Below are 22,476 nucleotides of genomic sequence, written 5' to 3'. Positions count from 1 at the left end.
TGTATGAATATCTGTCTCTTGGTGATGGCTTGTTTACACTTCTGGGAGAGTGTGAGCTTGCTGCAGCATCACATGCGATGAAATTCCACTGCAACTAGAGCATATCCACTACTGGAAGAGTGCCTGAACTCTCCATTGGACCAGGGAATAAGGCAATTGATCCCATTCCAATTCGAAATGACAGGGGAAATTATGTTGCAGTATCTTAGCTGCACTTGTGAGGCTTGACTTTGTGAGGCAGGGTGATGCGGCTGCATCGCTACATGTGTCCCCTGGCACTTTTCAAGAGCTTGAGGAACAAAGTGACTGAACAAACCTCCTGAAGCAGCATGTAGATTCTGCTACTGCGCTGATCAATCCTTTCCATAATCATTCAAAGAAATGCCCTCAGCAGTACTTATTTCAATACATTATTCCGAAGAGCTCCATAGAAACCTTTCCTCGGGATTTCTGTGATGATTTTGTGAAGCAGCAATGTATTCAGATGCCAAGATCAGAAGCTACGTTCGGTGAGCCAGATTAGATTACCTCCAGTTGCCTGTTCCAAAGGGAGAGGCCTACGATCTCTGCTCTTCCACTGCTGTTCACAGAGGTGGAATGATGGAGCCAATGAGGTCAATAAATCTGATCTCCTGCCCCACCATTCGGCTCACCACTGAGTCAGCGGTGCAGCACATGTACTGAGAGGCAAGCCCAGAGGCACTTCTCAGCTGTACACCAGTGAACCTCAAATGTCAAATGGTCACTTGCATCCTCTGCAGAACCTTTACAACTATCCTAAAGTACAGTCATCAGCATTGTACATAACACTACCGTTAATGTTTAATCAATATTTTCCATGGTTCTATTTCGACTCATCTGGACAGATGCATTAACTATAGCATAACAATCATTAATTGCTTCTGTTGGAGAGCATGGAAAGCTCCATGGGTCGCCCCCAGCTTACAAATGTCCAACTTTCACACAACCCGTACATATGGCCAACCATTTGGGAGTCCAGTAGGATGGATTTTGCAGAACTATTGTGGATCTGTAGGCACCATCTGTCATGAGGGAATATGGTTCACAGCCACATTTACAACTCAGTAACCCAGAGAGGACCTTGGGTGGCACAGTAGCACGGTAGTATGACAGTGCCAGTAACCGGGTTCAATTCTTGCCGCTGTCTGGAAGGACATTCTCCCTCTGACCGCGTGGGTTTCCTCAGTCTGCTCGGGTTGCCTCCCACAGTCCAAAGATATAACCATATAACAATTACAGCATGGAAACAGACCATCTCAGCCCTTCTAGTCCGTGCTGAACGCTTACTCTCACCTAGTCCCACCGACCTGCACTCAGCCCATAACCCTCCATTCCTTTCCTGTCCATATACCTATCCAATTTTACTTTAAATGACAATATTGAACCTGCCTCCACCACTTCTACTGGAAGCTCGTTCCACACAGCTACCACTCTCTGAGTAAATAAGTTCCCCCTCGTGTTACCCCTAAACTTTTGACCCCTAACTCTCAACTCATGTCCTCTTGTTTGAATCACCCCTACTCTCAATAGAAAAAGCCTATCCATGTCAACTCTATCTATCCCCCTCATAATCTTAAACATCTCTATCATGGACTAGTAAAATAATTGGTCACGTTGGTGGAATTGGGCAGCAGAGGCTCACTGGGTTGCTAGGGCCTGTTACCGTCCTATCAATAAAATATTTAAAAAGAATAGAATAAATACTGTATTTTGTGTAGGTTCAATGTAAAAATCCAATTATTGTTGGCTAACACCACAAAACTGATCTTGAAACTTTCTATGTTGTTCTTATATTAATTTATACCCTTCAACTTCACAAATGCCCATGCATCCCGCCAACACACCATCCTCCTCTCAGCATCCTGCACCTGTCCCAGCTTCCAATGGATTCATCAAACAACACAAGGAAATCTGCAGATGCTGGAAATTCAAGCAACACACACAAAATGCTGGTGGAACGCAGCAGGCCAGGCAGCATCTTTCGGGAGAAGCACAGTCAGCATTTTGGGCCGAGACCCTTCGTCAGGACTAGCTGAAAGAAAAGATAGTAAGTAGAAGGGGGAGGGGGAATATGGAATGATAGGAGAAGACCGGAGGGGGTGGGGTGAAGCTGAGAGCTGGAAAGGTGATTGGAAAAAGGGATACAGAGCTGGAGAAGGGAAAGGATCATGGGACGGGAGGCCTAGGGAGAAAGAAAGGGGGAGGGGAGCACCAGAGGGAGATGGAGAACAGGCAGAGTGATGGGCAGAGAGAGAAAAAAAAAAGAGGAGGGGGAATAAAACTAAATATATCAGGGATGGGATAGGAAGGGGAGGAGGGGCATAAACGGAAGTTAGAGAAGTCAATGCTCATGCCATCAGGTTGGAGGCTACCCAGTCGGTATATAAGGTGTTGCTCCTCCATCCTGAGTGTGGCTTCATCTTGACAGTTGAGGAGGCCATGGATAGACATATCAGAATGGGAATGGGACGTGGAATTAAAATGTGTGGCCACTGGGAGATCCCGCTTTTTCTGGCAGACCGAGAGTAGGTGTTCAGCGAAACGTGTCTCCCAGTCTGCGTTGGGTCTCACCAATATATAAAAGGCCACACCAGGAGCACCAGATACAGTATATCACACCAGCCGACTCACAGGTGAAGTGTCGCCTCACCTGGAAGGACTGTCTGGGGCCCTGAATGGTGGTGAGGGAGGAAGTGTAAGGGCATGTGTAGCACTTGTTCCGCTTACAAGGATAAGTGCCAGGAGGGAGATCGGTGGGAAGGGATGGGGGGGACGAGTGGACAAGGGAGTCGCGTAGGGAGCGATCCCTGCAGAAAGCAGAAAGGGGGGGAGGGAAGGATGTGCTTGGTAGTGGGATCCCGTTGGAGGTGGCAGAAGTTACGGAGAATTATACGTTGGACCCGGAGACTGGTGGGGTGGTAGGTGAGGACAAGGGGAATCCTATCCCGAGTTGGGTGGCGGGTGGATGGGGTGAGGGCAGATGTGCGGGAAATGGGAGAGATGCATTTGAGAGCAGAGTTGATGATGGAAGAAGGGAAGCCCCTTTGTTTAAAAAAGGAAGACACCTCCTTCGTCCTGGAATGAAAAGCCTCATCCTGAGAGCAGATGCGGCGGAGACGGAGGAATTGCGAGAAGGGTTTATCAAACGTGACTTTCCTTCCATAAAACTGTGTTGCCAAATCCTGTTATCATTTTCTAAGTCCCCTTCTACCATTTTATTAATGGATTCCAGCATTTGTTCTTCTACTGACGTCAGGTTAACTGATCACTCTTTCCCCCTTTTCTATCTCCCTCCTCTAGAAGCTGCAGAAAAGTAGTTCTGGAGAAGACTGATGAAAGTATCATGGAAAGAAAAAGTAACAAGTGAGGAGGCACTGCGAAAAGCCGGAATAAGAAGAGAGCTGATATCATCAATCAGGAAACAGCAGCTGGAATTTCTGGGACATGTACTGATGAAGGAGATGCTCAAACATCTTGCAGAGATGGGGAAAATTGATGGAAGAAAAAGTAGTGGTTGGCAGCGCATGACATTCATGTATTACATCAAGGGACGGACAGGCAAAACCTTTGAAGAGCTTATTAGAACTTCTCAGGTTAGGGACAGATGGAAGACCATGATCACCCACATCATACAACATGGCACATAACGAAAATGATTACTCTATAACTAATGCGCATATACTACCTTCCAACCATAGGAATTATCGCATAATTTATGGAAGATACTTATAGACAATAGACAGTAGGTGCAGGTAACTTATTTTTATACTATCTTATTTCTCCTAATATTTGTATATCTGTGTACTTGTAATGCTATTGTGACACTGTAATTTCCTCTAGGATCAATAAACTATCTATCTATCTATCTAATGCAATCAGGACGTGCAAAACACTCTACTCCAGGTTAAGCAGATTTTAAGATGCAACTACTGTTTTGGAGTGATGTGAAGGATCTTCTAGTCCTCCATATTTACTCCAACAATGGGATATTTGGGAGCAGAGTATAAAAGTCAACATATAGGATGGATCTCAGCCCAAAACATCAACTGTTTATTCCATTCCATAGATACTGCCTGACCTGCAAAGTTACTCCGGCAATTGGCATGTGTTACTCCAGGGACACCACAAGTCCTGGAAAACAACTTGAGTCAAGGTCTAAACTAATGTTATTTAGTTTGTGCCAAGATCCAATGAGATGAGAAATGATTTCCATTCCCACTCTTTCCTCTCCTGCTAAACAATTCTCGTGTTTTCTTGCCTAGACCAACTCAGTACACGGAAATAATTAGACAACAAGAATGTGAATGCAATGAATGAGCAAACATCATTTACAAGAAAATAAAACAACTCATCGAAACAATTAAAGGGAAAATAGCGTGTTTCTGGCACAGCTGTTGAGATTGGGCATGTCTCCAAGTTAGCAGAATCTGACAAGTCTCTGTCTGCTATTGTTTTAATAACAATGATAGAACACGTTAAGCAAGAGCTGCAATGTTTAAAGTCATCCCCTTCACTTCATATCACTATTGGGCAAATTAATATAGTACTCGGATGGTTCACTCGAATTCCAATTCAGTATTGGAGAACACCACAGTCACTGAGCAAGCAGAGAAACTGCGCTGGCCTGAAAACCTGAAGGCATGAGAAAGATGTTTCAGAGAAGTCAAGACAATCACCAATAATTGGCTGAAGTATGTCATCAAGGGAAAGCAGGAGGAAGTTTTGTGTGAACTGCACTTCATCATATTCACGGGAAAGGTCACAGTCATCAGGTACAAGATGCTCTCATTGTTACTACTCATGGAACAGATGTAGCTCACAGCCCTCTGCTGAGAAACTACAGTCAGCCTTTCAATTTTATCTGAGAACAACAATGGATTGTGTCTACGGAGGCATGAAATACAGAGAAAAGTGTACAAATACAGTATGCTTATGGTGGCCATCCTAATGACTGGGGGGGGGGGGTGTATCTGCATCAATCGGTGTTGATTCTGGCATGCACAGATCTCACTACTTGCAGTGCTTCTATCTGCATAGGGACAAGACTGGCCATGTTGCTACGAAGCACTCCCTTAACTGGTAATTGATAGTTGGTTTGTTACTGTCACATGTATTGAGGCACAGTGAACAACTTCACTTTGTTTGTCATCCACACATATCATTTCACAACATTAATACATCAAGGTAGTACAAGGGAAAAGTAATAACAGAGAAGTTTCGGTTACAGGGAAAGTGCAGTGCAGGCAGAAATTGAAGTGCAAGGGTTATGACGAGTTAGGTTGTGAAGTCAGGGATTAGACTGTGCAATAAAAACTTGTGCAGATGAACCCCATTTGACCAGAAGTCGGTAGTCTGCAAGTAGTCAAGAGGGGAGACAAAATGGTGGATCTAGTCAGGTGTTTCACAAACAAACCATAAAATTCACCTGGCAGAGTCAAGCTGTTGAGTCCTGAAGGACAGTTACCAGAATGTATTGCCGCTCTCACCGATTAAAGCGCCTAAGACAGAAATCATTGAGCCAGGTGCAGGGGCTGTTCAGCACTGTCTACCAGCCTCTCACTCACTGCTACCAAAGGGAGGTGTCTGCATATAATGGCCTCTCTCTCTCTCACTCACACACACACACACACACACTCACTGTTCCCAAGGGAAAGTCCTTGTGTTTGAATAATCGATGCTGTCGAGGTACCAGAGCAAGGTTTAATCAATGCAGTTTGTGGATTGGACTCTACTTCACGAAAGATGTGTTTCTAGTTTCCTTTTATTTCTCCTTTTATTTGTTGCTAGTTTGGGTGATTTTGAACTGGGGTGGCTTGCAGATAATGAGCATCGAGCGGAATTGAAGTATGCCTTTTGATTTTGTGCTTTACATTCTGTGCTTTCGTTCTTTTTTCTCTTGCCATTGTGCAATTTGTTTTGTTTTCTGCCTGCAGAGGAGGGGATTGATACTTTTTCTTTGAACGGGTTCCATGGTTCTTCTTTGTTTCACAGCTGTCTGTGGGAAGATGAATCTCAGGGTTGTATACTGCATACATACTTTGATAATAAATGTACTTTTAAACCTTTGAGGTGCTATTGAGTGAACCAGCACAAGATGTGTACCAATTTGCTTTCATTCTAATCATTCTACCTGTTGCAGGTGCATCTGCCTGAGACAGAAGTAACCAATGAACAGATGTCCTTCAGTCCTGACTTCATACTGAGCTTGTGCTGCATCACATTGTATGACATGACAAATGAGACCAACTCAGACAAGGTCTGGTAGTTCAAAACGAATGCAACACAAGTCCTCATGGCCCAAAATCTTCCCCACTCTGCCACCCCTATCAAATTAGGAAGATACCAATGATTTAATTGGACTGCATAGAGCAACACCAGAAGCAGCATAGCTAATAATAAGGCACTAGTCAGGTGAAGTTGAAGCACAGGGCGGCACACATGCTAAAATGCACCAAAGCCTATGAAGCAAGCAATAAACACAGCAAAACACTCCCATAACTAACTGATCAAATCAAAGCTCCGCAATCCAACCACATCTAGAAATAGTGGTGGACAATTAAACAGTTAACAGGAAGAGGAGCGCCAAGAATATTCCCATTCCCTGTTACAGCAAATGAAGGGCAAGTGGTGAAAACTAAAGCGCCCACCACAATCAAAAGCCAGAAATGCCAAGAACCCATTTCTCTTTCCTCCTGAGGTCCTCAGCATCACAGAAGCTGGTCTTCAGCCAACTCGATTCATTCCGTGTGATAACAAGAAAACTGGATACTGCAAAGCTATGAGGCTAGACCAAATCTGGCTGGGAGACTGAGACCTACTCCCTAGAACCAGCTTCTAGATAAGCTGTTCTAGCACCATTATAACAATCGCATCCACCCAACAATATGAAAAGTTGTCCAGGTGCATCCTGGTCTTCTTTTTCTTCTACATCGAGGATCGTCACCTTGTTATGATGAAGAGGCTTGTGAGTTCCTGAGATCCAAAGAGCGATGCCATCTGGAGCTTAGCTCCTGCCAGGGTCACCCATGGCAGTGAGGTCAAGGGGAGGTTCCAGACAAAGAGTGATCCAACCAAGGCCACAACGGTAGAGCTGGTGGCAAATGATGACACATCACAGCAGCAGTGAAGGTGGAGGAAGGCTGCAGAAGTGAAGGGTTCCCAGTTATCTTGCATGCCCTATCACTAGACCCTGACCCCCGCTCTGTAAAGGACTGTGTGGTGGCTGCCTGTACATCAGCCTCCCCATGTTAAACAAAGTTATACACAGGCATTCTCCATTAAGGGAATATCACCTTGAGAGAACAAAATACTCGACTCGAGTGAGCACACTACATCCTGTCCACATAGAAGGGCAAATAATTGCTGAATCAATGCACCCTGAATTTTTGGTGCAGTGATCGAAAGCATCATTAAGAGGCACCTGCTCACTGTTTCCCAGGACAAATGAATTGGAGTGTTCATCATAACATTGGTCCAAACATAGACCTCACAGCAAAATTTCAGAGACCCGAGAATGACTGACACAGAGCCACAGATGGGATGGGGGCGGGGCAGGGAGAGGGAGAGAGGGAGAGAGGGGGGATTGACAGGAGCGCGTGGAGAGAGGGGATTGAGAGGGACGCAGGAAGAGAGGGGATTGAGAGGGGTGCATGGAGAGAGGGGATTGAGAGGGGCGCATGGAGAGAGGGGATTGAGAGGGACACAGGGAGAGAGGGGATTGAGAGGGGCGCATGGAGAGAGGGGATTGAGAGGGGCGCATGGAGAGAGGGGATTGAGAGGGACGCAGGGAGAGAGGGGATTGAGAGGGACACATGGAGAGAGGGGATTGAGAGGGGCGCATGGAGAGAGGGGATTGAGAGGGGCGCATGGAGAGAGGGGATTGAGAGGGACGCATGGAGAGAGGGGATTGAGAGGGATGCGTGGAGAGAGGGGATTGAGAGGGATGCGTGGAGAGAGGGGGTGGAGAGGGGAGAAGGGAGAGAGGGGATTGAGAGGGGCGCATGGAGAGAGGGGATTGAGAGGGATGCAGGGAGAGAGGGGATTGAGAGGGGCGCATGGAGAGAGGGGATTGAGAGGGACGCATGGAGAGAGGGGATTGAGAGGGACGCGTGGAGAGAGGGGATTGAGAGGGATGTGTGGAGAGAGGGGGTGGAGAGGGGAGAAGGGAGAGAGGGGATTGAGAGGGGCGCATGGAGAGAGGGGATTGAGAGGGATGCAGGGAGAGAGGGGATTGAGAGGGGCGCATGGAGAGAGGGGATTGAGAGGGACGCATGGAGAGAGGGGATTGAGAGGGGCGCATGGAGAGAGGGGATTGAGAGGGGCGCATGGAGAGAGGGGATTGAGAGGGGCGCATGGAGAGAGGGGATTGAGAGGGGCGCATGGAGAGAGGGGATTGAGAGGGGCGCATGGAGAGAGGTGATTGAGAGGGGCGCATGGAGAGAGGGGATTGAGAGGGACGCATGGAGAGAGGGGATTGAGAGGGATGCGTGGAGAGAGGGGGTGGAGAGGGGAGAGGGGGCCAAGGAGAGAGGGGCGGAGCAGAGAGGGGATGGAGGAGAGAGTGCGAGGGGGAACCTACCTGGTCACAGGGGATATGAGATACATTAGCGATGGTGAGTGTATCCTCGACATGCCAGTGTTGCTCAAACCCCAAGAAATGAAAACATACAAATAAATACATAAGCTCATTTCCTGTTGAAGGACTTGAGAAATTAAAGTTACTGCCTGCAGATCGTTGAATGACTTTATTATTGATAGACCTAAAGCAAGCATGGTCAATTTCCTGGTGAACACTATTTGCAACCTTTCAAAGACCTCAAGAAAGCATTGCTTCAAAGTCTGGTAAGCAGTCAGATTTTATTGGAACTCTTCATCCAATAATTTTATTTTTCATATGCTCTCGTTGCCTAAGGGGTATCTCCTTATTTCGGAGATTTCTTTCATTTTCCACTCATCGGTAAGTGGACCTGGAAGCATAATGCCTCTTACATTGTTTCAGATCATCACTTTGGTCTTAAGTGTTAGAAATGCATCGCTGTTAATTGCTAAATACAAATTTTGAATGCTGCAGGGTAAACGTGAACATCTGCCTTTATAAACCATGTCATAGCAGAGCAGTGACAGTGCTTATGCATCATAAAAAGCACTAGACACAATCTTGAAGGGATTTAGATGTTCCTGGTTGTTGCTTTGCCTGATTCCCCCAATCTACAGGCCAACACATGTGCATGTTACCCATCAAAATGGGAAAAAAATTTAAAATGTCCAACATTCCTCTGTTCAATTTAACATTCATTTATGTTAGGGTGTTATAGCAGCACTCTAGTAGAGCTGCTACTACACAGAGGCAGTAATCTCATAATCGTGATCTCATCTGCTGTCTGTGTGGAGTTTGAATGCATTCCTAAGGACTACGTGGACTGAGAAGATGGCTGCAGTGACCCCTGCTTGGGAATTGCCCCTTTCAAGGGCTTAGCAGCACCAGGTCATGAGGACCTCAGTTGAAGTGTTTTTGCTAAAATTATTAAATGATAAAGTATTTACTGAGACATCACCAGCTACGTGCCTCAACTAACATTCAATTGCTGATAGGTTTATTTTCAGTCAATTTTTTAACACTGGCAAAGCCAACATTTGCTGCTGATTTGTAATTGCCCTTGGGAAGGAGATGGTGAACTTCCTTTTTCTGGCCTGCCAACCTTCACAGGATGAGCAAATATTTCCTCTGCGAAGGCCCTCCACAAACTCCATTCCCCATCACCAACTCCATCCATCTCCTAAACTGAACCAGCCTTTTTTGCTGTCTCATCTCACCCATGATGTCTAGGCTGTGTCATCACTTCTCCATTTTGTAATATTTCTCCCCTGCAATTCATCAGCAGATGCCATGTTAATGCATTTGACACTTCAACAAATGACTTCACCACCTCTTGTAGATGTTCTTGATATTGGGGTGGAGTGTGCCCATGACGAAGCTGTCTAACTCTATAATCCTCTGCAGCCTCTTGCAATTGTGCACATTGCATCATAGGCTGGTATGGATGATCCAACCAGTCTTTCCATGGTACATCTATAGAGATTTGCAAGAGTCTTTGGTGATGTACCAAATCTCCTCAAACTCCGTTGAACTTCCTGAGCATTTTCACGAAAGCTTGAGGAAATATAGAACTCTGTTGCCCCAAGTCACTGAATGTTGAAATGGAACTGGTTTCATGACAGCAAAAGGACAACATTAAAGAATCACTTGACAAAGATGTTTAAAATTTTAAAAGGAATGGGATAAATCAAAATAAACAGATTCAGTAATTATCTAGTATGAAGATCAAGGGAGATGGATTTAAAAGATAAAACAGAATAAACTGAGGATGGAGAGGTGGTTGCAAGGATGTGCTGGTATAACTGGAGGGCCAGGGGGTTTCCAAACTTTTTTTATGCCATGGACCCCTAGGAATAACTGAGGGGTCCATGGTCCCCAGGTTGGGACTCCTGCTGTAGGGTAATGTCAAAGCTCTCTGATTCACAGAAACCATTAGAAGGATAAAACTGTTCCAATTTTAGCCAACTTGTCAGAAAATCATCCAGCCAAATATGGAGCATGCATCATAGAAACATAGAAATCTACAGCACATTACAGGCTCTTCGGCCAACAATGTTGTGCCGACCATGTAACCTACTCTAGAAACTGCCTAGATTTTCCCTACAGTATTTTTCTAAGCTCCATTTAGCTATCTAAGAGTCTCTTAAAAGACCCTGTTGTATCCGCCTCCACCACCTTCACTGGCAGTGCATTCCACGCACCCACCACTCCATGTAAGTCAACTCAATTCTATCCAAAGGACTTTGCACAGCCTCCTTTATATTTTCGGATAATTCTCAGTTTCTGATGTCAGGTGTAATTATGACTTCCTGCAGTATTAAAAACTTACCCATGCTTACTCAACAAAGCAAAACAGTTTCATGGTGAGTGCTGCAGAAAATGTTAAAGTCTGTGTCAAATCAGTAATTCTAAGCTGATTGGAGTCGTGAAGAATGCAAGAACACACCCTGCAGAGAATGTGCTGTAGCAACGACAGCAACACTGGGTTCCCCATCTTAATTTACAAGCGTAGATGTCAGAAGCAACTGGCTGTTTCAGAGCACTGACATCTTCATCTCTGGTACAACTGCAAAGCCTCAGTCATTATCTGGTTGTTAACTCTTTGTACTTTACACACCACTGTCATTTACAAAAATGATCTTAGATCAGACTTTTGTCTTGTGCCCTGATATCTTCTTTCCTGACTTTATACTTTGCTACTGCTCCTTACTGTGACACAGCAGTTAAAAAAAGCAACTGAGAGACCTGGATCAGTAATAGAGACTTACCTTTATAGCTCACTATTGTAGCAATGTTACCTATATTCAGTTCTGGAATTTTTAAAAAAAACAACTAGTCATGGATAATTCCAGCCACAAAATGATATAATGAGGCTTTATGCAGTGATGACTCACAGCTCCAGTCACCCAGGTTCAATCATGGTCTGTGGCACTTTCTGCATTAAGTTTTCACATCTTTTCTGTACCCCATGACAGTTCTCCCTGCTTCTAGACTCCCCTTGGATCCCTGCGGAGCTCTGGTTTCCTCCCTTAGCCCAAAGACACGATAGCTGGTGGTTTAACTGACTTTACAAATTACCACTTGGCAAGAGAATTGGAGTTGTTGAGAACATGTCAGGGAGAACTGGAGTTGGGGTCTGAGAGACAGCATAAACTTAATGGAGCAAATGGCCTCACTCTACATTGTAAGAAAACATACTGAAAAAGACTGCCAGATTGAGCATACATGCCATTTTTAATTATGTGATAGATTATCTCTTTTACCAGAACTAGTACAAATCAGATGCAAAATCGCAGTGGCTCACATTACCCAGTCTAGATAATGTTTTGAAATATTAGCCTCTTGAACTTGCTCTTCACCATTAAACTGTAGCCTCAATTCTCCTTTCCAGTCTACACAAAGTAATCTTTCACTCCTTTTCTTATCAAGACTCTCTCTAGCTGTGCCTTAAAAATATCCAAAGACACTGCTTCTACCAGCATCTGATGAAGGGTTAGAAGCACCCAAGAACCTCTGAGAGAAGGAATTTCACCTCATGTCTGCCTTAAGTAGGTAAACCCTTATATTTTAACACTTCTCCCTGATCATTAACTCTCATTACAAGATTTGGGATTTAATCAAGTCACATCTTCCTCTTCAAAACTCCAGTGGATACAAACCTTGCCTAATAAGACAGCCCACACATTCTGGGCATTTTCTGAACTGCTCTGTCTAAGCAAGAAAGTGCAAAACTAATAACTAGTAATACATTAACACAAGAGAGTTTGCAGATGCTGGAACTCCAGAGGAACACACTCAAAATGCTGGAGGTGCTCAGCAGGTCAGGCAGCACCTATTGGGCCAAAACCCTTCATGAGTACATCAAGGGAAGAATTTTGAATAAGTTACACAGAGATCACCTGGAATTTAATATTCAACTTTTACCTATTTCTGCAGAGAATTTTTTTTCATTTACGGGATGTGGGTGTCATCAGCTAAGCTGACATTTATTGCTCATCTCTAGTTGCCCTTGAGAAGGTGGCGATGTCCTGCCTTCTTGAACCGCTGCAAGGTTTTCAACCTTGTTTTACAGAACACTGCACATTATACCTTTCTTTTTGTTAATTTAGTATGTCATGCAGCCCAGTATATTAAAAAAAACAAGCCTACAGAAGTGAAAATCTGAGTAGTGAACAACTCTCATAATTTAATAATTATGCCAATATGTATCATGTCAGGCCACCTACACTCCTCAACAAAAAAGGATAACAGATGCACCAGAAAGAGATTCAAGAACTCTCATCTAATAAAGGTTTGAAGTACAGTACTGCTAAAAAACCATGAGCAAATAATTTATAACTGCCACTAAGCCAGTAACATCCTCTGATGTTCATGAATATTATTTTTATTATGCATAGCTTTACCAGCAGGGTTCATTGTTGCAATTTTTAGTTTATTTAAAGCAGAGTAAAGGAGTGCAAAAGTGGAGGACATAACTTGATGAAAGCCACTAATAAATCCAGTAAGGAATTCAGATATCTCTTTGCACGTGGAAGCTGCTACAAGAAAGGGTTCAGGCAGGTGGCCAGGATACGAAGAAGTGAGAACTAGATTAGAGTGAGGGAGTGGAAAGAATTATACCAGGAGTATTTGAAAATGTTGCCATAAATGTTGATCATACTGTTAGTGTCAATTTGGAAACTCCATTGATTCATCCATCTCCAAGCTCTTACAATGATGGCATTCTGACACCATAAGTGTCAAACAATTATATTTAGCACATTAGTCTCATCCTTAATTAAGGCGAGTGAGAGTACAGGAAGACAGAGTTTAGTGACGTGGTGTCATGACGACAACCTTTTCCACGGTATCAACAAAAGAGCTGGGCTTTGACTTCTGAAAGGTGACACACGTGTTCCTGTCTATCAACAGTGCTGAGGTTGAGAGGGTAGTGAGCTTCATGTTCCTAGATGAGAACATCATCAATAGCCTGTCCTGACCCAACCACATCTATGTCATTGCCAAGAAAGCTCACCAACTCCTCTACTTCCTCAGGAGGCTAAAAGAAATTCAGCACTTTCCCATTGATTCTGACCAATTTTTATTAATGCACCATAGAAAGCTTTCTGTCTGGATGCATAATGGCTTGGTATGACAACTGCTCTGCATCTGACTGCAAGAAACTGCAGAGGGTTGAGGACACAGCTCAGCACATCACAGTATAATCAGTATATCACTCATCTGTATAATCAAAGGCTCCACCTTCCCCGGATGTTCCCTCTTCTCCCCTCTCCCATAAGACAGAAGATACAAAAGCCTGAAGCTATGCTCCTGAACAGCTTCTATCCCACACTTAACGGACTTGCTGTACTCTACGATGGACTCTACCTCGTTATGATCTTGCATGTTATCATTTACCGGCACAATTTTTGGAATCTTTTACACTTTATTCCGCATTGTTAATGTTTTACCTTGTTCTCGGTCAATGCACTGTGTAATGATTTGATCTGTTTAAACAGTGTGCAAGACAAGCTTTTCACTGTATCTTGGAACATGTGACAATAATGAACCAATATTTTTGTAACTGAAACTGGCATAAATCAGATACAAAACCAGGAGTGATATTCCAGCACTTTACGACCACCATCGGAAACAATTTGCAAGGCAAAGCTAGATAAATGGATGAGGTAGAAGGGAACAGAAAGTAATTGACTTAGGGGAATTGACAAAGTGTGGCAGAAGGCTTGTACAAGTCATAAATAGCACCAAGAATTAATTGAGCAATTGTATTTACTACATATACGAGAGATTTAATCATTTAAATAGACAAGTAATGGAAGGATACAGTCCTAATGGAGGCAAATGGGATTAGTGTGGCTGGACAAAGGTTTGGCATGGACATAACGGGCCAAAGACCTTATTTCTGTGATACACGTCTCTATAGCTCAATGAAAATCACTGTATATTCATGTAATTTATGCACCTTTACAAAGGAGATTGTGGCACCTCCAGATATTACCCAATGAGACCTGTTATCACAAACATGAGAAAGTCTGCAGATGGTCTAAATTGAAAGCAACACACACCAAATGCTGGTGGAACTCTATATCTGGCAGCATCTATGGAAAAAGAATAAAAGTTGACGTTTTGGACCAAGCCACTTCTTCAGGACTGAGAAGGAAGGGGGCAGATGCCAGAATAAATACACAAAGGGAGAGGGGAAAGAGGTTAGCTGGAAGGTGAAGACAGGCGGGTGGGAATGGTCAAGGGCTGGAGAAGAAAGAATCTGATAGGAGAGAAGAGTGGACCATTGGAGAAAGGGAAAAGAGGAGAGGATCCAGGATTAAATAACTTGCAAATGAGAATAAATAAGTTAAAGGTCAGAGTGGGGAAAGAGGAAATGGGGAGGGATTTGTTTACCAGAAGGAGAAATTGCTATTCATGCCATCAAGCTGGGGGGTACCCTGATGCAAATTGTTTCTAGTAGCATTACATGTAAACAAAAGTTAAAACCATGATTTTTATCACAGCCACATTTCCAGTGTGCATGACGTTTCCAGACTTTCTGGAGTTCACTGTGCTAGACTGCATTATGCATTCTCAAAGTCCAAACCACATTCATCCATTAACTTCACAGCTCATTCATTAGCAGGGTGAATAAAATGTGAGCCGCTCAATTGATTTTCTCAGCTGTAAATCCCCCCAAATCTCATTTTATTTCAAAACTAAGGAGTTTTGTGCCATCCAAAGCAGAATAATTGCAGATGGCTTTTCCTTCAGCCTTCATCCAGATTGGACATGAAGGATTAATTTCAGTCAGGATTAGTGGAATTAGGCAAGAAAATAGACAAACCAAGTCAACAGGCCTTCACTGATCTTTATTTTGCTTCAGAACCAGGCTAATTGTTCTGTTAATTCTATTTTACTACGCATTGGTGCTTATCGTATATCATCAAAAGGGCATCAGAAGAACCAGGAGATTTATCCACTCAGATGGAGGAGCTTTACAGGTCCCCAACATGTCGAGCTGCCAGAAGATGAATTAATAGTCTTCAACCCACTTTAGCAGGTCTGGCAGGGCATCAACAAACACCAATACTGAGCTTATAACCAAGTCACAATCTCAACAACCCTCAGAAGGAAAATACGCATGCTGTTGTGGCTAAAAATAATAGTAAAAGCAATTTCCTTTTCACAGTGAGTAAACTGAGAGATTGTACAGTAGACTTTATATGGAGAGGGAGTTGGGAGTGTTGGCATTGTGTGTGAATTCTCAGAGATATAAATATATTCTTCACATGCAGGTAAATAAAGTATCATTGGTTGATGATATCAATTTTTTTTGAAAAAGCATTCATTCTAGTTTATAGTCTCAACCTGCCAGACTGGGTAAGTGCTTTGAGTTTGTACAGCGATATGAGCAAGACAAACCTGTTCAGCATTTGCTTTCCTCCTCAGAATGCAGCTCAGACAGAATGCATTGATTTTAGCTCACTTACCAGCATCTCTGCAGCAATGGGGGTATCATGGGAGGCCAAGCAATCAAGCAAAACCTGCTCAATAGCCTTGGAAGATAATGCACTTTCCTACAAAGTACAAACCATGCGAGGGGTGTGGAGTGAGTGGAGAGAGAGAGAGGTGTGGAGAGAGAGAGAGAGGTGTGGAGAGAGAGAGAGAGGTGTGGAGAGAGAGAGAGGGGTGTGGAGAGAGAGAGAGGGGTGTGGAGAGAGAGAGAGGGATGTGGATAGAGAGGGGTGTGGAGAGAGAGGGGTGTGGAGAGAGAGGGGTGTGGAGAGAGAGGGGTGTGAAGAGAGGGGAGTGGAGAGAGAGAGTGGAGAGAGGGGAGTGGAGAGAGAGGAGAGGGGAGTGGAGAGAGAGAGTGGAGAGAGGGGTGTGGAGAGAGGGGTGTGGAGAGAGGGGTGTGGAGAGAGAGAGGTGTGGAGAGAGAGTGGTGTGGAGAGAGAGAGACAGAGGGGTGTGGAGAGAGAGGTGGAGAGAGAGAGAGGTGTGGAGAGAGAGAGGGGTGTAGAGAGAGAGGGGTGTAAGAGAGGGGTGTAAGAGAGAGGGGTGTGGAGAGAGAGGGGTGTGGAGAGAGAGGGGTGTGGAGAGAGGGGTGTGGAGAGAGAGAGTGGTGGAGAGAGAGAGGAGAGGGGAGTGGAGTGGAGAGAGAGAGTGGAGAGAGAGGTGTGGAGAGAGGGGTGTGGAGAGAGGGGTGTGGAGAGAGAGAGGTGTGGAGAGAGAGAGACAGAGGGGTGTGGAGAGAGAGGTGGAGAGAGAGATAGGTGTGGAGAGAGAGGGGGGTGTGGAGAGAGAGTGGAGAGAGAGAGGGGTGTGGAGAGAGAGAGTAGAGAGAGAGGGGTGGAGAGAGAGGGGGGTGTGGAGAGAGAGAGGTGTGGAGAGAGGGGGGGTGTGGAGAGAGAGAGTGGGGGAAGAGAGAGGGAGAGGTGAGAGGTGGGGTGAGGGGGTAAGGGGGAGAGAAATGGGAAGGGGGAGAGAAAGGGGAGAGGAAATGGAGGGAATGGAGAGAGGAGGGGAGGGGGAGGGAGAGAGACAGAAACAGAAATAGACAAAGAAAAAGAAAGAGATAGAAGGAGACAGACAGGGAGACAGAGAGAAGCTTAGAATCCAGGGTGCTTTTTCAGAGCTCAGCATTCTGGCAGCCAGAATGAGTGCCAAAACTCAAATGATAAAGATCAGGCTCTGCTTAGGCTGAGCAAGCTAAGATTGCTTAGGGTTAGACAGAAGGCTGTGGAAGCTGAAGGAGGAACAGAATTGGGAAAGAGAACAAAACTTAAACAAGGTAAAAAAATTTAAACCAATCTACTACTGGATGCTCGGCCTGGAACTAGATGAGAAGGAAGGGAAAGTGGGGAAAGAGTGCACTCAAACATAGAGAATTGAAGTTATTAGCCGCAGCAACCTAACGTCACTTTCCACTGCAAACGCGACTTCCATCAACGTGCCTCTCTGAACAAGTGTTACAAAATCTCAAGTAAACCTCTTTCAGCAAATTATGTGTGCTTTGAATTATACAAGTTTTAAAGATAACCGAATCTCTGTTACACGAGGAAAGGAAAACAAAAAATCTATAGTGTGGAGGTTAAGATTTCCGGAAGCAGAAGCAGAATATGCATAGAGGTACTCACACTCACTCACACTCACACTTACTCACACTCACACTCACATTCACTCACACTCACACTTACTCACACTCACTCACACTCACACTTACTCAATGTACTCACTTTCTGGGAAGCTTTAACTTTTTCACCTTCTCTTCTGCCTGGTCATCAGCAATACCAACATGGCAGCCTAAAGCCAGTAGGGTTCTGCAAAGTAAACATGGAGGAATAAGCAACACGTCAGCCTACACCAAGAATCGCCATTACATGGTATTGACGGCACAGAAGCAGGTGCTGTTGAGCAATAAGTCCAAGGTGCCTCACATCAGCTTCTTCCCACCAACAGACCCTTCTGCTTCTTTCTCCTGAGGCACTTATCCCTTGATGCATGCAGTTTAATCACTTCAACCACTCGTCACATATCACTCTACTAAACTGGTAGCCTGAGATCTGGGGGCAAGTTAATTAATGATCTTCAGGGAAGGAAATTTGTAATCATGGCCTGACTGGCCCATTTGTACCACCAGATCACAGGGTTGTTTTCAACTACAGTCTTCAGCAGTTCCGCCATGTTCTAATTGTGAAAGCAAAATTAGAACAAAGAGTAGCTTTGCCAGAAATATCCACATTTTGTTAATGAACAAATAAAAAAAAACACAACACCATTCAGCAGTCAGAAGTCTATCAATCTTCAGTCTCGTTGTTCAGTGTGCATTACTAAACTCTGTATGAAAATGTTGGTTATATTTCAAAAATCAATTCAAAGCTAAAGCCTTTCATCTAGTTCTATACAACAAAGAAGATATATTTATAACTTAAAATCCTTATTTTAATTATGGAGTTGTTAAAGTCATCACTAAAGTAACACTTTTACAATTTGTTAATTTAATAGAGTACAGATTTCAATAGGGTCTCATCACATCAAATTGGTACAGAGAACACACACACACACACACACACACACACACACACACAAACACACGATCAACAATCTGCTGCAGGAACTAAGCGGGTCAATTAGGACTCCAGATGCAGAGTTTTGACCCAAAGCATCAACAATTCACGTCACCCCATACATGATGCTTGTCCTGCTGAGTTCCTACAACAAGGTGCTTGCTGCTTCAGCTTCAAGCATCTGCAGTCTCTTGACCTCTTTTGTCTAAGTCGACTTAATTCCAGAAACTGAGGTAATAATTGAAATTTGTGAGATTGCCACAAATGGATTAAATAGACAACTGTAATTTCATACAAATGCTCCACTGCAAATATTTAGTCTTTTCCTTTTATATTTTAATGCTAGGCAATTGTTTCTATCTAAATGGAGATGCATTTTCCCACCCAATTATAGCAAATTGTTTGCAGTTGCTTTTTAGTCCTTCAGTCACAAGACGCAGTGTTAATTTGCAATACCTGCGGTGTTATGACATAATTTTCATTTTAAGGATTTCAAGTAAGTGATGCATAGTGATGGACTGCATTGACTTCACCAAGCAACAGTTTCATTACTTCAATAAAGTCCTTGCCTCAGAAACAGACCAGACACATTACAGAGGGTCTAGCGACTTGCAAGGAATTGACAGCTGGTAAAACCGAGAAATTCAACAGCCTGAACTCATTTAGAATTTTTTTTAATTAAAAGTGGCTGCTAACTTATTTAAGAAATACAAACAATAGTTATTTGATGTTTTATTCAATGGAAATTTTCATCACCAGGAGCAATTTGCTGAAAATTGCCCATTTACTTTCTTCTCTCTGTTAATCTTAGCAAAATGGGCGATTTTGGTTTGATAAATAAAATAGAAGACACTGGAAATCTAAAATGAAAACATGTGAGGCAGCACCTGTGCAGAGAGTAACAGTTAAGATTTTAGGGAGAACTGGAAAAGTCAAAAAACTGGCTTGCCCCAAGCTGGGAAGAAGGGAAGTGACGAAGAGATTAGTACTTGTTCCAAGGCAAGGGCCAAGGCAGGACAGTGACATGACTGATCCCAGTGCTAGCAGGAGACAGAAATGAACGGCTTTTAATGACAGCTGATCCATAAAAAACAAGGACAGAAAATGGAATAGATACCTCAGAAGATAATTACTTTATTGATCCCAAAGAAAATTATGGTGTCACAGTAGCATTACAAGTGCACAGATATATAAATATTAGAAGAGAAGTAAGAAAGAATAAAATATAAGTCACCTCAAACAGGAGGGCGTCACTTCCCCAGCTATAGGTTAACTCATTAGAGAGCCTAATGCTGAGGATAAGAATCCACTCTTTGCAGCAGTGCAGCTGTCTTAATCTACTACTAAAAGTGCTCCTCTGTTCAGCCAAGGTGGCATGCAGAGGGTGAGAAACATTGCCCAGAATTGCCAGGATTTTCCATAGGGACCTTTGTTCTACCACAGCCTCCAGTGTCCAGTTTGACTCCTATAGCGGAGCCAGTCTTCCCAATCAAGATGGGAAAAGTTGTACTCAATATAATATTAGCACAAAGCTGTAATTCTGCCAATAAGAACAAAGAGGGAACCAAATTAAATTATCTTTGTTACTTTTGAAAATCAACAGACTAATTCTACATTCAACCATGTGTGACAATTGTGTGTTGGACATAAATTTTACTAAATCGGAGATGGCCAAGAATCACATTCCAAACTACTGAACAGACATTAGGACACAAGGACAGGAGAAACTGACGCAGGGGTAGACCACGTGATGCCTGTTATACTATAATTCAGGAAGAGATATGCAGGCATTATGTGATTATGAAGATAGCGTAGAAAGCTGGTATCTTTTTTCAAGAATTAAAATGTCTAATATTACAGGGCAAGCATTCAAAGTGAAGGGTGTGAGACAAGCTTTGATTCTATAGAGAGAGTGGGGTGGAGGTGTTTGGAATATGCTGCCAGAGCGGTAGTGGAGGCAGACACAATAAAAGCACTAAAGAGGCTCTTAGATAAGCACATTAAATTACAGAGAACTGAAGGACATTGTGGAGGCAGGTGATTAGTTAGTACCATGTTTAATTACTAGTTTAGCTACTTTTGCTGGAAGGGCCTGTTACCATGCTTTACTGTATATACCAAATATGTGAATAAGGCGCTGGCCACTTTCCTCCTTCAACTCTATATCCCTGCATTCCTTTAAGATATAAACATCAATCTCTTGTCTGGAATTTCATCAACAGTTTTCATAGCCCCTTTGGGTTCAGAGTTTCAAAATTAATTCAGGAGTTTTTCTCAATAAAAACATAGCTCGTTGAACTCTTAGTTGCTAAAATTTGCAGAGTTCATGTCCATGGTGGAACATTGAGTATTTCAGACTTTTTTGTTCATTGGTGGAAATTTCTATGACTTTCAGGAAGATATCACATGGTCTAAATAACAAGGATAAACTTCATGAGGCACACCAATCACAAAAAAGTATTAATTATATTAAAAAATTATTGATGCCAACATTTTTCCTCATATGAAGAAAATTATTAAATAAAAGAACAAACTCACTTGAGGGTTTCAAGTGACATCTGCAAATTGTAATTCCGTTCCTGTTCTGGCAACTTGGAGAATTCTACCAGGCAAGGGTGCTGTCGTTTGTTGTCATCCCGGATCTGCGGGGAAAAATTTATTGCGGACAGAACTCGTTTTTTTTTAAACTACAGCAATAACATAATCTAAATTGAATCTAAAACAGCTTAGATGGAAACTCATTCTAAGCTCACATTCACTGAGGAGAATTTGTTAATAAATTCATTTTAAACTAAAATAACAACAAAAAAAACTTATATTTCTGCCAGTTAACTTTAAACCAATTATTTTTCTATTGAGACATATTCCTCATCTAATAATTAATTCAGTAACAATAAAGTAAATATTTTCTCCAACAGGTTGAACAGCCTACTTTGAAAATACACATCCATTGTAACCAGATTTCATGTGCACAATGTAACATGTGTATGTGACTGCATCACAGGCCAACCACATTTGGGCAAGGAGGGATTTCTACCTCCCAATGTATTTGGTCGCCATGTGTAATGACTGCTTTATTAATTATTCCAACTAGGGAAGAAGAGGGGTGTCTTTGACCTGATAACACACATTTTCATCTGGAGAATGTGGGTCGCTAGTTGTGCGGTGCTGAAGGATGATGGCAGCCACTCCACTGAGACCCAGTTGTCAGGGGGACGTAGAAGCAGGTATGGGCTTCAGGTATCAGCTCCATCATTCATTGAGATTATAGCTGACCGTTTACCTCAGCTCACTTATATACAGCAACCTCCTTTTTTTCTTAATTGCATTGTTACCCGAAAGTCTTGCAGTCGGTCTCAAACATACTCAGGGCCAGAACCTCCACAGTCTTCTTGGGACGTAATTTCTTAAAGTTCACACATTTCAGACTCATACAATTTTATATAATAACCCCACTGTATCTTTACTAAAAAGATGGTTGTCTTCATATTTCTTAACTCTATATTCCATGTGCCAATTCACATAGTCTGTCTACAATGTGTGAAACCTTTCACATGCTCCTCACAGTCCATGCTAGCACCCAGTTTTGCATAAGGTGCTTAAATATACAAGAAGTCTGACACAAAATTTAGACAGGTGCACCATGCAGACTGCCCATTAATATAACATGTTTGAAAGCCAAATAATGGATATTAGATGCTTTTATTTGGAGGATGTAGGTTTTTCTTTCCTTATTTTCCTCATGCAGCTTGCTCATCGACCCTGGCCCGCTGAATATTTGCCCACAGTAGCTCAGCAGTCATT

General features: G+C 43.2%; 1 protein-coding gene across 2 annotated transcripts in view; it reads right to left on the bottom strand.

The window, feature by feature from the left end:
- Window positions 1-22,476, bottom strand: part of ryr2a (ryanodine receptor 2a (cardiac)) — a 727,422-nt gene that overhangs the window by 348,574 nt on the left and 356,372 nt on the right. For both annotated transcript variants that reach the window (XM_073050574.1, XM_073050575.1), the window contains exons 22-23: window positions 21,211-21,314; window positions 17,842-17,925 (exon numbers count right to left, since the gene is read on the bottom strand). In XM_073050574.1, coding sequence (XP_072906675.1) covers window positions 17,842-17,925; window positions 21,211-21,314 — 188 coding nt within the window. The remainder of the gene's footprint in view (window positions 1-17,841; window positions 17,926-21,210; window positions 21,315-22,476) is intronic.

Source organism: Hemitrygon akajei, chromosome 7, assembly GCF_048418815.1.
Source record: "Hemitrygon akajei chromosome 7, sHemAka1.3, whole genome shotgun sequence".
In the NCBI taxonomy this organism is placed as follows: Eukaryota; Metazoa; Chordata; class Chondrichthyes; order Myliobatiformes; family Dasyatidae; genus Hemitrygon; species Hemitrygon akajei.
Note: the sequence above shows the minus strand (reverse complement) of the source record. Positions and strands in the feature narration are given on the sequence as shown.